The sequence below is a fragment of the Morone saxatilis genome, unplaced genomic scaffold, assembly GCF_004916995.1.
Source record: "Morone saxatilis isolate NCDOM2014 unplaced genomic scaffold, NCSU_SB_2.0 Contig21, whole genome shotgun sequence".
Lineage (NCBI taxonomy): Eukaryota > Metazoa > Chordata > Actinopteri > Moronidae > Morone > Morone saxatilis.
Window position 1 is genome coordinate 1,782,393 of NW_023339774.1, and position 16,327 is coordinate 1,798,719.

Sequence of the window (16,327 nt, forward strand, 5' to 3'; positions counted from 1 at the left end):
ACAAACAGTTTGTTCACTATGATTTTCAGTGATTTCTCAGTGGTCACTGGTCAGGAGGTGAACAATGCTAAAACGACAACAGCTGAAAAAACATTTCAGCAACTTGTACAAACATGAAGACGTGACACGTGTAATTAAAAATTTTAGTCACTGTGGCTTTTATGGGCACCGAAACAGTATCCACCCAACTCTAAAGTAAGTGCACTACATCTGACCTCTTGCCTCAGTGCGGTCACTGACCATCCATATGAAGAAGGATACTATGTGACTATCGGCAAATCAGAGAGAGGCAGCAACTGGTAGTTTTTGAGGTATTCAGGGATTGGAGGACAGTGGACAAGGTTATCATCTGGTGTTCAGCATTCAGGTTTGTTTTACATAATTGGACATTTTAGCATTGCTAGCTCAGTCCGTAGAGACTTGGCTTAAGAACTGGAAGGTCAGCGGTTCAAGTCAAACATGGACCACTGTACGGAGTGTGGACTGGTAGCTGGAGAGGTGACATTCACTTCCTGGGCATACCATTGTGTCCTTGAGCAAGGCACAGAGCTCCTACACATTCCTGCACATTTTTTTTTACTGTACCTCAAACATCACATCAGTGCTTTGAGTGGAATCAGTGCTAATTGTACATGTTTAAATACAAATACTTGAGCCGTCCACTAATGTTGAAGTGTCCTTGGGCAAGATTTACATACCTATAAATATTACATTCCATTTCTGCCAATTAATCCTCCTCAATGTTAAACACTAGACCTTTAAAGCTGCAGCAGGTAACCTTTATAGAAATAACCTTTTGTCACGTTGTCTGAACCTTTCACTATATCCTGACAATAGTACATGAGACAGATAATCTGTAAAAAAAACAAAAAAAAAACAGGTTCCAACCCTGGAAATGAGACTCAGTAATCCATATCTTCAACGAAACATTTTTTTTTCACATTTATCTTGTTCCTTTTTGCATGTACTACTTCCAGGAAATGTAGTGAAATTTTTCAAGCAAATATGACAAAAGTTTATTTTTTTTAATAAAAAGTTTAACCCACTGGCCGGCCTTCTTTAAATAAATAGATAAATAAGACTGTACATTATTATATGAATAAACACAAAACGTGGTAAAACTTGAAATTATAAAACAATCCAACATTTTTCATCATTTTGGAAATGTGGAAGTTTAGTCTGTTTTTATTTCACAATGCCATTTCCCAAGCGACTGTCTCATTCTATAATGCTAAGAATTGCTCTGAAGGCTGTGTCATTGGTCTGTAAATGTGTGAGCAATAGTTTCTGTTTCTGGTGAGCAGCCTCTGCCATCAGTATGAACATGTGTAAAGTGCTTTGACTGGTTGGAAGACTAGAAAGGCCCTACATACAGTAAATGCTGTACATGTGGTGATCGGCTGCCTGTGTGTTTCTCAGATGTTTGAAGAGGCAGAGAGCCCTGTCGCCACAGAAGGACTCATCGCCACGCTCTGACACTTAATTTACCCTTTCACTTCTCTGTCTGCCAGCTGCCAGCCTGACTCACCCTGAACTCAACTCTGTGTGTGAATTCCCGGCCCACCCGTGAACAGTCACTGACCTCTTAACACACACTCCCTCACATCCACATACTCTCCAGCGTCTCCTCTACTCACCGACAGCTAGGGACAAATAATGGCACTCTTAGATCCCTTCCCAGGTACTTCACATGGACTGTGATGATTAACACGTGATACGCTGGACCTTACCAAGGTATGGACAACAAAAGGGTCTTGGCGTAGTGGAGAGACTTCTTTTTAGGACTAAAACAGTGAGTCCACTTTGTATCAGATTAAGTAATTCCAGATGAAATATAATGTATGGTATTTAACCCTGAATTGCAAGTGAGATTAAACTATTACCACCTTGTGGTTATACTGTGTGAACCATATGTCATTGGTGTGATCACATAGCTTTCACTTTAACTAAGAGACTACCAGAGTTTGTATTCTATATATACTGTATATTGAGGTCAGTTATGTTCTTGTTTGAACATACTTTTAACTGGTTATGAAACTATTACTGAACTATTACATGATGACCTGCATGTGGTAAACAAACAAGACATCAGCAAGAAGACACTTCTTAAAGGCCCAGTGTGTAGGATTTAGTGGCATATAATGGTGTAGAGGCAGATTGCAGCTCACTCGCTTGACCCTCCCTTTCCAACTGCAAGGGAGAAACTGAGGTTGCAGCAAAACGCACGAAAAATGTGAAAGTCACTATCTAGAGCCGGTGTAAAACTGTTGGATTGTTTCACAATTTAAAGTTTTATCACATATTTTGTATTTATTCACATAATCATGTATTTCAAAATGTCTTATTTACGATGTTTATTAAACAAACAACTGCAAAAAAAGGAGTAGAGTAAATACAATAAAAAAAAGACAAAACAAAAAGATTTCAATACTTAAATATCAGTACATTTAGTGAACTGAAATATGATTTATTTAGAGCTGTATATAGTCCCACTATTCACTTGAGCATTTTTTCACTTGTGTTGTGCTGTAATAGTTTGTAGCAATTATTCTTTCCAAAAGATATTGGCTTTGCAATGTATTAAAAACAAAAAACAATAACTTCAAACGAGTTCTTGATTGTGCTTTTAATTTAACTAACTGATTATTTGTATTAATTATCTGAAGACAGTTCATCCAGTACCCAACATATTATTCACATATGTTTCTACCGTAGCTCTAGATAGGGCCTTTGAATGTTTTTTGTGCATTTCACAGCCACTATAGTTTCTCCTACACACTTGGAAGGGGAGGATGAAGTGATGAGTGAGTTGCATATGCTATATGCTTGATATCGTTCTAATAACTTGAGACCTTTGAGATGCAAACTCTCTGTAACTCAGTGGCTTTAGCTTCCCCTTCTATTTTTACTTTCTTCCGGTAAACCTCCCCCTAAAGGGGTTGTTTCGAGGAACTCAAAGTGTGGACAGAAAGGATTTGAGGAAAGACTGATAACAGAACCTCTTTGTCCCTATTATTAGCACTGTGACACATGAGAAATACTCAGAATAAACCATTTTCTTACTGCCTTCATGAAGGCTCACCACACTGAGATACTAAAACACGTGTATGAGTCGTCATTTCCAAGGAATCAAAACAGAGTGCAACTAAGGCCTGTCCGATCTGGCCTCTGTGACTCACAATTACCAGCAGCAGCTGCTCCATTTCCTGCTTTAAATTCCAAATGGATTTCATAATCGTTATGTACTCCAACCTCAAATGGGTTTTCTAGGCATAGGCTTCTTTTGAAGGGGGAGTTTCTTCGGGGAGTAACTTGATGCTGGTCTTTTCTGTTTCATTATACGTCCTCATAGCCTTCAAATTAAACAAATTCCCTGTTTAAGATCCGTAACAACCAGTCGACCTCCTCGTGTAAGTATTATTCATCCACATAAAAAAGAATATGCTGCTCTTCAGTGAGGTGTTTATTATTTTGACAGCTAACAAACTGAGGGTATTTATTTCCACAGGTATCAAGTGTGATTAGTGGATGCTTTGGATGCCTTTTCCATGATAAAAGTCCAAGACTTGAGGGCAGGTTGACCTTAAAGGAATAACAACAGTTGACCACAAACAGCCATTGTAAGGAGGAATATAATGATCACATTGTTATTACTGTTTGCACTGTTCTGCAAGAGCACTCAATATGGAAATGGACAAAACAATGGTGAGTATGTCATCCTTTAACTTAATATCAGTATATCTGATACTGTAAAAGAATGTTATAGAATTTCCAAGTGAATTTATAATTGAAGACATTGCCATACTTTACATTCACTGTAGATTCATTTACTGTAATAATAATTAGACTTTTATAACAAATGTTTTCTTTTATAACAAACTGCTTTTTGAATTTTGTCTCATAACTTCTCCTAACATGCTATTGGCAATATGAGTAGATACAGTATATTTAATATGGGTGTAAGAAAATATTGATACCCTCATGATATTTTGTTTTGTGATATTGTATATCGATTCTCAAAAACACTGTATTGTAATAAATAATTTGCCACCTGGGATTATTAAAGTATTACGGATTCTGGTTGATTTTTGTGTTTAAACCCCCAATCACTAGATAGCAGTGTTGTAAACATAAACTGAGGGCCATGATGTTGGATGATACAGGGACTGTGATAAATACAAGCATACTGTAGCAACTTTCCCACAGTTTTGCCATATATTGAATGGTATCCCCTGTATCTTATTGCCAGATTCTTGCCAATACTAATACTTAATATTTAAATTTATACATAAAACATTTCAGGAGGCAATAAGGCATCAAATCACAACAAAGCCATTTATAATTAATTAAAAACAGTAAAGCAGATAAAACATACTGGAAACCTAACTGCTCTGAGGCAGATTAAACAAATTAATTTCATTTTAAACAATTAAAAGAAAAGAAAATAACTTTGTAGGTGGGTTTGCTCCTCAGGATAATGTTGTGCTCAGGATGTCCTTTAAAATGTACTGTGATCATTTTCATCAGGTGTTTCGCACTGTGGACCTCAGTTTCTTACAGCAGACTGCACTGACCATATCATCTGGTTAACATGGGAGGACGACAGTGCGTGCCCTAAAGTAGATCTAATCTATGAGCTGGTGGTTCTGATCATGGGCGAGCAAGTATTAAATGTAAGAGTTCACAAGTATTACACCAAAGTTGCTGACTTCCAGAACAGTAACCTCCGCTTCAGCCAAGCAAACATAGGCCAACCTCTAATTTGATTATGAAAATGTTTCAGGCGACAGTTGAGGTGACGCGTGACCAGATAGGATCTACTCATTCCTGGAACGGGACGTCTGATCTGGAATTGGATTGTGCTTCTGTCAGGCTCAGGTCCCGATACAAAAACCACAAAAGCCCATGGATAGAAGTACAGACTAGTCTGGAGGACGCCCTGATAGGCAAGTGATTTTTTTTCTTATTAACGTTTCTCAAAGTTTTCAAAAATTCTTTTTTCACTTTCCTTTCAGGGACTCCATACATTTGACATCCATGATGCTCGTCCAGATGCTTATATGTGTTATTATTATGCTTTTGCAGACATAAATAAAAATAGGACAGCGGTTTTTCCACGGGACAGACTGATTGAGGTTGGCAGAAATGTCACCTTCTGCTGCATTCTGCCAGCGGGGCACAAATTCAAAAAAATGTATCTTCAACGGAATGGTTATAATATGGACCCTCCCTACAACATCACAAATCAGATATATGCCTTGACTTTCCACCTGAACCAAGCATCAGGTGACGGTGGCGATAATATAATATGTGAAACAGACAAAGTGCGAAGTACAAATGGGGCTTCTGTTTATACTGGCTGTGAGTATGACTCAGTATTGTACACATTTTTTTTTTTTTTTTNNTTTTTTTTTTTTTTTTTTAATTTGGAGTCCTAAATATGTCTTAAATACTGCCTGTTTTTTTGTATCTATATATTTGCCATGACTAAGACCCACCTGGTGACAAGGATCTTCAGTGTGAAACCCGAGACCTGGAATCAGTCGAATGTCACTGGAATGTAGGAAGAAAAACACAGTTATCGGTCAGGAGTGCAACAGTTTATCATCTACTTGGAAGGTAAAAAAAACTATACCTGCTCACCGACTGTATAATTAGAAATGGACGTAGTCTGTGTGACGTCCTCCACAGATTTCTGAAGAGCCGTTGTGAAGCTCAGTGTGGTCAGCTCTTGCTACCTATTGGCAGCTAGCTATTAGTCCTGACTCTGGATATTTATCCTCTTAACCATCTTTATCTTAGAATGGGCCGTTTTTATCAACAGAGGGAACGTGTCTTCTTCTGGTGGAGTCCACCATGTTGAACCGCCATGTTTCTACAGTAACCCAGAACAGACAAACCAAACACTAGCTCTAACCAGGGCCTAGTTCATTTTTTGTGCATTTCTGGGCCACCATAGTTTCTCCTTGGAAGGGAAGGGTGAGGCAAAGGTGTTGCAATATGAAACTGCAGCACTAGATGGCACTGAATCCTACGCACTATTCTTTTAAGTAAAAATCAGGTTTCTGAACTTGGATCAGTAAATTTTGGAGCAAAAATCAGGATAAAAAATTAAGCTTGCCGAATTGATCAGACACATGATACAAGACAGATAAGCTGTGAGGAGTGACAACAATAACAGCTTGGATCTACCTTCTGGAAATGTTAAAGAAAGAGAGGAATTAAAATCAGACAGATGTTTTCTAGTCAAGTAAAATATAGTATATAATATAGTATACATTTAGTATTCAGTTAAATAACTAAGCATTTTTTTAATTTGTAATTTTAAACTCATGGCATTTCTTTAGTTGTTATTTGAGGTAAAGAATTAAGTATATAGCTCTGTATTGAAGTTAAAGTTACACTCTCTTGTATTTCAGCCAATGTCAAGACGGGTCTAAGGCGACATGCTCTCAAAAAGTACAAGTGGATGTTGGTGAGAGAAACTGGACGCTGACAGCACAAAATAAGCTTGGAAGGGTTGAGCTCTCAGACAGCGCAGACCTGACCAAAAGAGGTATATATTACATTTTAATTATTATATAGAAATTAACATTTTCTTGTGTCAAAATTTGCTATTGATACTTATTATCTGATTTTGTTTGTCTTTTGTTCCAGTGCACATGCATGCTCCAGTGAGAATGAAGGCTTCAACTGTGAACACCAGAAATGTCACCCTGGAATGGGAGTGGACGGTGCACCAGTACAATAATCTCAGTATAACATGCCAAGTTAACGTTAGCCATAGTGGCACAAATACCCCAGTGAGTTGACAACAGGAGGAGGGTGAGACACTAGCAAGGATTTTAAAGTAAGATCTTTCTCTGATCATTGTTTTTGTCCATATAGTGTTCCCACATGGAGAACTTTGGAGTTGGCCTTGATTTTGCAGTTTTAAATGACTTGATACCAGATTGGAATTATACTGTGAGGGTACGATGTGGTACAACACAACATTTCTGGAAATGGAGTGAATGGACCAGTGTCAGCTTCCACACAAAGGGTGATGGTAAGTATTGCAAAATACAAACAATTTTAAACAATAGAAAACAATATTTAACTGATATTGCAAAGGCAATAGATAGCCTTCACATTTTCTGGTCACTTATTTGTCCCACAGTTCCAGATGCTCTTGATGTGTGGATGCAGGTAAAGGATAGCCAAACTATAATCACTTGGAAAGTAAGTCAGATGAGTGGGAACTACTTTCTTATATGTTGCTTTTCATAAAGCCTTTTTAAATTGTAATTAATGGTGAATACATCATTCCCTAATACTTCAGTTATTAGGGAAGGTACATCAGTTATGACCCATTAATAAGAACACAAATTGGGTTGCCAAGTTGTGAAAAATGGCTCTGACTCTCTTAGTTCATCAAGTCGACCACTCGACCACTGGCAAGAATAAACCGGTCTGTACAAAAAACAACAAACATAGGGGGTGGGGATTTTCTCATATTGTACATTGCTGCATCTAATTTAGAAGCTGATTTGTCATATTGTTTTGGGTGAACATCAAAGTACGAGTCGCAACACTCTCGTCTGTTTAAACAGTCTTAACTGATTTTGTCAAGTTGAGTCTAAAGTCATTGATAACTGCAGGCTTGATGGCTTGTTAGGAAGGATGACACGTTACTCTTAATTAATGACTCACTAGCCCGAGGAATTTTTCACATTGTGGCAACCCAAAAGTTGTTCTAATTAATTTCTCAAATACAAACTTTAAATAATTAGAACATGATTTATTAACCATAAGAGCTATTGGTTATGATTTATAAACTCTTCAGGAAGTGGTGTTGATGAGGGCATGATCTCCAGCTAAAGTCCTGATGTTACCTCCGTGCAGATACCACTGGCCAACCAGAGTCATGGACACATCAGAGACTATGTAGTGACCTGGGCAAGGAACACAGAGTTACCACAAAATAGAACTGTGCCTTACTGCGAGCACAGACATGAACTAAATCTGGACACCACTGAAGAGTACATCGTCACGGTTACAGCTAGGAATATAAATGGCAGCTCATCCCCGTCAACCATCACCATCCCCAGCCTAAATCTAGGTATGAAACTACGCATATGACAGTGAGAAGAATGCCTGCATTAATAACAATGTTAACAAAAGGCCAGCTAACTAACTCACAACACAACACAATAATAGGTTAATCCTATCACACCAACATACAAAACACAGTTCAATATAAATAAAATGTTCAACATACTTAAGTAACGGTGTGTGACTAGTGTGTTTTTTAGTATTTTTACATTATTCATTATTCATTCATTATCTAGTGGAAGAAGACAAAACAGAAGTGAAGATGATAAATGGCAGCAATGGTGGCTTCAGCCTATCCTGGTCTGCTAGTCCTACAGCCACCTGTGGCTATATAGTGGACTGGTGTCCTACCATAGGGGATTGCAGTGTGGAATGGCTGAAAGTGCCTCCTACTGAAACCAGTGCCAGTATATTTTCAAGTAAGTGTTTTTCTTTGCCCACAAAACTGTTACATATACAATTTTACATTTCCTTTTGTTACAGTACATCTCTTTTGTTATTTCTCCTTCCCAGAAATGTTCAAAGACGGAGTGAGATACTCATTGTCTGTATATGCCTGCACCCAGGGAGCTCCAGTGCTTCTTGAAAGAAGAGAGGGCTATGTCAGGGAGAAAGGTAAGATTGAATTGTTTGACTTTCCTGTGGTGCACTGTTTGCTTAATAAATTTGTTCAACATTGTTTCACCCATGTTATGCTTTGCCAGGAATACCAGACGGCCTGTTTAAAACACTGAAAACCAAACAATGGGATTCAGATGTCGAGGTATTCTGGGAACCTATAGATCTAAGAGCACAGTCTGCCTTTATCCAAGGCTATGTTCTGTATTATGATGACAACAATACAGGCTTCACTGTCAGCACAGGTATTGTCACACACCTTATTTTTCTGATGTTGCTATGAAGGATACATGCTCTCTCTCACCTTCTGAATCTGCCAACACACAAAATCAGGACTTTAAAAAGCAAGAATGTTGAATGTTGTTTTCACTGACATCTGGTGGCACCTAGGGTACCCTACAGTAACGTCACAGTGTAGTAATACACCCTGTATTACTAGTAATACACCCTGTATTACTACACTCTGACGGGACATTTTCAACCACATAGACAAATGTGAACTGAGGTCTGTGTGTGTTTCCACATGATGTCATTCATGACATGCAGAGCTGTGATCCTGAGGGTTCCTTAGGATGTTTGTTAGTAACACAATCTCTTGCTCTTGTTTTAGATTATATTAAAGCCACCAGCCTGAGAGCAAGAAACCTCAATATTACTTCCTACAAGTTCACAGTGAAGGCAAAGACAGCAGTCGGAGAATGTGGTACTGGAACTATTATGGTCACCTTAAATACACCAAGTATGTTGCTTCTTTTCCCTTTCAGACCACCATTTATTTTTGTGTTTCTTTAGCGAAATAATGGAAACAAAATCAAGTAATGCATTTGTTAGTGTGTGATTGCTACCAGCTTTCAGCCATAGAAACCGTTCAAATGCCAAAATGTTCAGCACTTTAAGGACATGCATACTTCTTATATTTTCTTTTTTACAATGTTAAGCTTTTTTAACATAATGTTTACAATGAAAGGAAATGGGGCTATACATAGCTGCATGGTTAAAATCCTGACTACTACTAATACTATTGCAGCCTTTACTACTACTGCTGCTACAACTCCAATTCCAAGTCCAATAATGTGACACTAATTGTGTGATTGCTATATGCAATATCTCTTTAATACAGCCTTCTATTATGACAATTATTGTCAGATTTCAATCACAAATACTTCTTGCTGGGAGTCTTACAGACGCTGTGAGTGTGAGCAGCAGTAGTGATGGCAGGAGCAGATGCAGCAATCACACACATTTTCTTCAAGAAATGCAAATATTCTGGTTTTATTTGATTTACTCTTGTTTCTCATCTGGGCTTCTTATCTTTGTCTTAACTCACCAGCTGATAAATTGATCCCGCTTGTCATCATTTGCCTGGTCACTGTTTTTGGTCTCCTTTCCCTCATCACTATCATTTGCTACAGACACTGGGCATGGTAAGCAAGTCAACACAATTTTCTATACAATTTGCTCAATTGTTGCGTCTGATGGTGCTATTTGTGAGTGCACATTGGTGCCAAACGTTTGTTTGAGATGTATTTTTATGCATTCTTTTCTTCATCCAACAGTATTAAACACAAAGTCTATCCTCCAATCCCAAAGCCAGTGTTGTTGACAGACAAGTGGTTTACGTCACCGGTAGGTTCTCACGACCATGTCTTATGATCTGTTTACTTGTCAGTTGTATACAGACTAGAAAGTAAAAGAAAGAGTATTTCTGCTTCTGATGCTTTGATTTTAAACATTCTTTTTAACCATGCTAGTTATGCGGCTTTATGGATGGCAATGCTAATCTGTTGGTTGACCACTTTGGCCCAGACTGAAATAACTAAACTGCTGTTGCTGAACCTTTATGACTTTGATGACTCCCTGTCTTTTTCTCCTCTGCCACCATGAGGTTGACAGTTATTAGTGAACAACAACTAATTGGATTGCCATGAAATAATCTACACACATTCATGTCCCTCTCAGGGTGAATTGTAATAACTCTGGGGATTCCTTTAACCCAGGGTTTTCAAAGTCAGAGACTGTGGGCCCCCTCACCCCCTAGTTTCCCTCAATTCCTCGATGCCTATTGGATCATGATTATGTTATTTGATCCCATCTACACTCAACAATTGGGCCAAGATAGCCTAATATTGCTATTTTACATAACTCCAGATTAAACCACATAAAAAAGTCTGTCTACTAATGCATTAGTTTCTGACTGGGAACGTTGGAAACCATTACATTTCTCCTTCTGAACTACCTCTTTAACCAAATTACACACGTAAGCTATTTTATGTGATATCCTTTTGATAACTGAAGTAATATTTTTTCACTTCCATTCACTGAGTCTCCCCCCTTGGGGAGGCCCACCTTCGACTTTGAAAGCTTCTGTTAGCAACATCATGAGGCCATAATTTTAATTTGTCTAATACTAACCAAATACTTCCTGATTACCTTCCTCCAATTATATTCCCATCAACCCCAGTTGGGCTTATGCCTATCAAGACAGTGAACATGGTAAACATTACCTGTTAAACATCAGCATTGCCATTGTGAGCATGTTAGCATGCTGACATTAGCATTTGGCTCAAAGCACAGCTGTGCCTCTGCAGTACGGCTTCACAGAGCTGCTAGCATGGCTATAGACCCATGCTATTATCTTACTATGTTTCTTGTAAATCCCCCAACTTTATGAAAGTGCAACATTAATTGGCGAAATACCTTTAAGATTTGGTGAAATAAGGTTTAGTTTGTCTACTATCGAGCCTCATTGCACACTGAGCTACCACCAATCTATTCTAAGAATGTGATGTGATTTTGTCTGTGTTTCAGGGTGAAAATAGTTGTCGTCCTCTCGTGAATGACCACCATAGGGAAGAAAATAACACAGATGTTGCAGAGGTGCATTCTAACTCATACACACACTCAACACAGAAAATGCCTTTTGTTTTTTTACAAACTCCTACTGGTTACTACAACCAACCTCTGAAAAACGGCACCCCACCACCTCTCACTTTACCCACTACAACCTTCCCATCTCAGCCAGGGTTACCATCTTCTCCATTCAGAAGTACATTTCCTAACCCGTCATACAACCTGATAATGCAGAATGAGGATCATCAGTCAAACCCAAAACCTGAGCTTCGGGAAGATTTAGTAAAAAGCTCCAGTGGATACATGCCTCAGACTGAAGAAGTCACTGTAAACCAGACAGAAGTGTATCCACAGAGTTATATGTCCTGTGACCCCACTTACATTTTGCTCCCACAGTCACCTTCCAAATAGCAGCTACATGCACAGCCTATATAATATGTTGTAAACGGGATGACAAATACAATAATGCTGCCAGAAAACAAATTTAAATTTAAATTTAGTTGCCTTTTCCGTCCCTAGGTCATTATATGCATAGCTATGCATGACAACTATCTGTACAATACTTTATACTATTAAGCAAAGTGTCCTGCACTTTGTTCTAATTGCAATTTGAAGAGACATCATGTAAAACCTTAATAGAAACTACTTAGAACACTGAAAATAAAGGATTTCAGCCCATTCCAACTCTCTAACACTAACACTACACTTTTTTGTGTGTGACTCCATTTCCATGTGTGACAAATGATGCTACCTCAACAAGAAGTAGCATCATTGGGTCCTCTGAAGGTCATGAAGACCAAAAGTAACTTCTCTCACTCAACGGAAAGGTTTTCTTTGAAATTTGGAGCAGACAACCTAGTAGTGGACACATTCTAACGACTTTGGTGATCCTCTGACTGCTCATTTAGTATAAGCAAAGTGTGACGTTGGGTTGCGTTTCTCCAAAAGACAATTCTGTTTCAAGTTCTCTGCCGCAGGTCACTGCGTTTTTTCCAGCCACCACTGCAGCTTAAACGCACTACCCACACGAGTGGGAGGATGGGAGTTTTGGTTGCAGTGCCTGATGTGGTTTGAATCAGCCCAGTTAAAAACTGGACTTTTTCTTGAAGCCTCTCACCCAAAAGGCTTCTTCAGTTCTCTCTGGCATTTAACCTCTGTAGAGTCATTTAAGGGGCCAGCTGTCAGAGGTGAATGTTGGATGTTCGAATAGCATCAGAAAGCCACTCCCCCTAAACATTTGCAACAGGAAACCAATGATCACTGTAAGTAGCTGATGTCGTAGACCACCTCCTTTGTTGAGTGATGGTTGTTCCAATTTGATATATCATAGATGGCCTCCCTCACTCCTCTTTCAAACCATCGGGTTTTTTGTCAATATCTGACAATGATAACTGATAAAGCAACTTATACTGTAAGTTATGTTAAAAATACTGACTGTAATGACTTTGCTGAAGCTTTACCAATGCAGTTGGAGTGTATGTATGTGTGTGTGTGTAAATAAATTGCAGGAATGCAATTCATATGTGAACTACTGTTTGTATCTCAAAATAAAATTGTGAAAACTCTCCTGTCTTAATTCTCTCTCTCTCTCTCTCTTACAGTAAGAATCAAAACCTAAACCATAAATTAGTACCACTATCTAACAGCATACTTAGGAAATCGATTTCCAGCTTGAGGTTAGTAATAATTGTGAAACCAGTGAGGAGTTTTGCATGTGCAGGAAATGCTTTCTGGCATGAGTCACAGTGGCCAGATCAGACATGAATAACTAATAGTAAAACTTAGATACTGAACTGACCCAAATCCACAATATCCTTATAACCATGTACATCTTACATACATAATAGTAAACATAGAAACTAGTTTAAAACAAAATTGGATATATTGTCATTTAAGCAGCACAGACACAGGACAGTCCGAGGAAGAAGTCTGTGACCCACACAGGTATTGAATTACAAAGTCAAGGTTTAGAGGATACTGCCTTCCTAGACATAAGTTCAGTGCTACCATCTGTCCTCAAAACATCTTTAATGCAAACTATGAAATAAAACAGGAAATAACCAACAAAACCCCAAGACCATAACAGCAGGGGCATTTATACTACCGATACAGGGGCATTTTTTACTACCGATACAGGGGCATTTATACTACCGATACAGGGGCATTTTTTACTACAGATACAGGGGCATTTATACTACTATTTATTTAAATAATAATGTGACTTCTAAAACCAGTTGGCTGCATTAGTGCTGATTAAGGTGTGTCCTAATATGTACTACTACTTCTATTAAATACTTATATTGACTGTATTTTGTATTTTTTCAGTGTTGTAAAACAATAAAACACAAACTTTTAATGTGTGAAATACTTGAGTATTTTGGATGATATGTGGGAACATCTGACTCCATTTATCTTTTTCCAAATAAGACATACCTTTGTTAATCTGGTATATTCCATTATTTCCCAATAATTCAATCCTGCTTAATGCAGCTTTCATTGATTCATTATTCATTTGCTCCAGTAAATTCTCTGCTTCATTATTCACATTTGTTTCTGTTTGTCACTGAAACAGAACACAGGACCATCTTTTAGAAGCACCATGAAGAATATGTAAGGATTTCTGTCAGCACTAGAGGGAGCTAGCACTACATTAATGATGAGAGGATTACATGTGGACTGATCTGTACCACAGTAATGGTTAGTACAGTGGTTCTCAACTTTTTTATTGATGTACCTCCTTTGAAATATTTTTTCAGTCAACTACTGAACCCTGACTAGTGCAACACATTTTTGGTACAATTTTTTGTCATCATGCAGTAACACAGAGATGTCATTTAAGTTGCATTAGACTGCATCTTTTTGATAAGTTGCACTTTTGTGCATTTATTACACAGTTTGAACACGAGCCTGCGCTTCACTGAGGATCTTTGTCCTTATGGATTGCAGTGAGGCAGTGCTCAAACTCTTTTCTGGAGGTTAACAACACATTGAAAACAGGAATTCTGAATGGGCTATACAATGTGGTTTATCGAACCGTATACATACCATTTATGTTTTGAATTGAACTTATAGTATTATTAATTTAGGAATTGTGCATGAGTGATATTTAAAATCCACACTATCCTTATAAGTATGTACAGCTAACATAAAAAGTAAACATCTATAAGTATTAGAAATTTGTTTCAATCCAAATTGGAAATTTAAGTTTCTGTTAACTGTTCTGATATTGAATTTGTTTCTCCTTACATGACTAAACATTTACAGTAAAAAACCAAAAAGGTCAAGTCCCCCTTGCAGTACAAAGTATTCCCAGGGAACATGAACCCCCATTTAAGAAACACTGGGTTAGTATATTCACTCGTGTTGTATTTAAGGGCAGTTTTGAGGTACTTGTGAGATTCAATTCTATGTTACTTTTATTCTGTCAATTATTAAGTTTCTGATTAAAAAAGGTGTATGATAAGTTTATAATATAAAGTGCATCATTAAAGATGAAACCACTGGTTCCCTCGCAAAAAGCAGCATCTAGTTGGAGCCTCATGTTTCAGATGTCTATGAGTTGTTAGCAGTTTTACCACAGAAAAGGGTCATGGGTCAAAGAGGTCCAATTATCCAATATTTCACCAAAAAACAAAGACTACAGAAAAGTTTGTAAGTTATCCATCATCTCATGACCCCTCAGACATATCTGCTGACCCTTGGAGGGATGCGACCCCCAGGTTTGGAACCACTAAACTGCCCAACATTATGTAGTTGGAGTTGTTAAAACTAGCTCTACCTTGAGCAGTAACAACTACAAATTTCTGTGTAGACATTGATGCATCAGTAGCAATAATGTCACATACTGTAATGTATCAGCCAATTTTCTGCTTTTGCTTTCACTTCTAGCACTTTAAGTACATTTACATTTTACTACAAACAATTTGTACTTAAGTCAAATTTAGAATGTAGGACCTTTACTTGGATTGCTAAAGATGATTTCTGACTTCCATATATGGCACTCAGCCCCAAGCCCATTGGTCCCTGCTGAAGGCATAACCTTTAAAAATGTTTCACAAATATATAGTTCCATTTAAAGAAAAACTATATTCGCACACAACATTTTTTGAGCAACTGGGCACTGTAGTTTTTAACAAATTTCACTTAAACTGGAGCCAAAGGTTGCATTCGGGACTATTTTCAGTGGCGGATTAATCCACATTTGTTGTTTTAGTGAGTATTTGGGACAGCAGGGCGGTGTATGTGGGATTGGGTCAATATAAACTGCAGTGTGTGTTCATTATAATGAAGGAACAGTCACCAAGTGCAACAGTGTAGCTCACTGATGTGTTTTTAATAGTTGTTAGACAACAATGGAGTGCTCTATTTTTTGACAAAATTGCCAGACTCATCTTTGAGGATTGAGACTCAGTAAACTCCACCTGTGAGGAAGTGGGTACTTGAGAAATAAATAAATAAGGGCTTAATGCACCGGTCCTGTTGTGGCAACCAACTTGCTAACCTTAACGGACATATGTGAGTATTTATAATCTCAACCAATCCTTTGCTGCAGGTTCATGTGATGTTTCTCCATGTTCAGTCATCATACGCTAGACTCATGAAGCCTGGACAGGTTGTATGTTGTATGTATGTTTTTATATTTAGAACATGTGCAGATTACTTTATGTTTGGATGTTTCAGTGGTTTCAAATATGAAAAATTAACTCTTTCAGTCTCCTCTTTTTCTTTTCTCGTCTAGTCAGTCTGTCTCCCTCTCTCTCTCTCT

At 38.0% G+C, this 16,327-nt stretch overlaps 1 protein-coding gene across 2 annotated transcripts; it reads left to right on the plus strand.

The window, feature by feature from the left end:
- The first annotated feature begins 1,596 nt into the window (after positions 1-1,596).
- Positions 1,597-13,121, plus strand: LOC118333015 (leukemia inhibitory factor receptor-like). Of its 2 annotated transcripts, XM_035668498.1 has the most exons (19): positions 1,603-1,734; positions 3,353-3,410; positions 3,509-3,705; positions 4,528-4,673; positions 4,784-4,946; positions 5,086-5,361; positions 5,493-5,619; positions 6,420-6,556; positions 6,658-6,803; positions 6,889-7,048; positions 7,160-7,221; positions 7,885-8,101; positions 8,331-8,513; positions 8,608-8,709; positions 8,799-8,957; positions 9,323-9,451; positions 10,043-10,136; positions 10,269-10,338; positions 11,521-13,121. In XM_035668498.1, the coding sequence occupies exons 3-19, from the start codon at positions 3,636-3,638 to the stop codon at positions 11,971-11,973; spliced, it is 2,694 nt and encodes an 897-aa protein (XP_035524391.1). In that variant the 5' UTR covers positions 1,603-1,734; positions 3,353-3,410; positions 3,509-3,635; the 3' UTR covers positions 11,974-13,121. The 2 variants fall into 2 exon arrangements, with proteins under 2 accessions (XP_035524392.1, XP_035524391.1); XM_035668499.1 differs by lacking the exon at positions 3,353-3,410 and having other exon boundaries at positions 1,597-1,734.
- The last annotated feature ends 3,206 nt before the right edge of the window (positions 13,122-16,327 follow it).

What these genes read in the sequence shown, in the direction of transcription:
- LOC118333015 (XM_035668499.1), top strand. Translation starts at nt 3,636, where the DNA reads ATGATCACATTGTTATTACTGTTTGCACTGTTCTGCAAGAGCACTCAA. An exon ending in TCTGGAGGACGCCCTGATAG is followed by an intron (nt 4,947 to 5,085) that starts GCAAGTGATTTT and finishes ATGCTTTTGCAG; the next exon opens with ACATAAATAAAAATAGGACA. An exon ending in AAACTATAATCACTTGGAAA is followed by an intron (nt 7,222 to 7,884) that starts GTAAGTCAGATG and finishes ACCTCCGTGCAG; the next exon opens with ATACCACTGGCCAACCAGAG.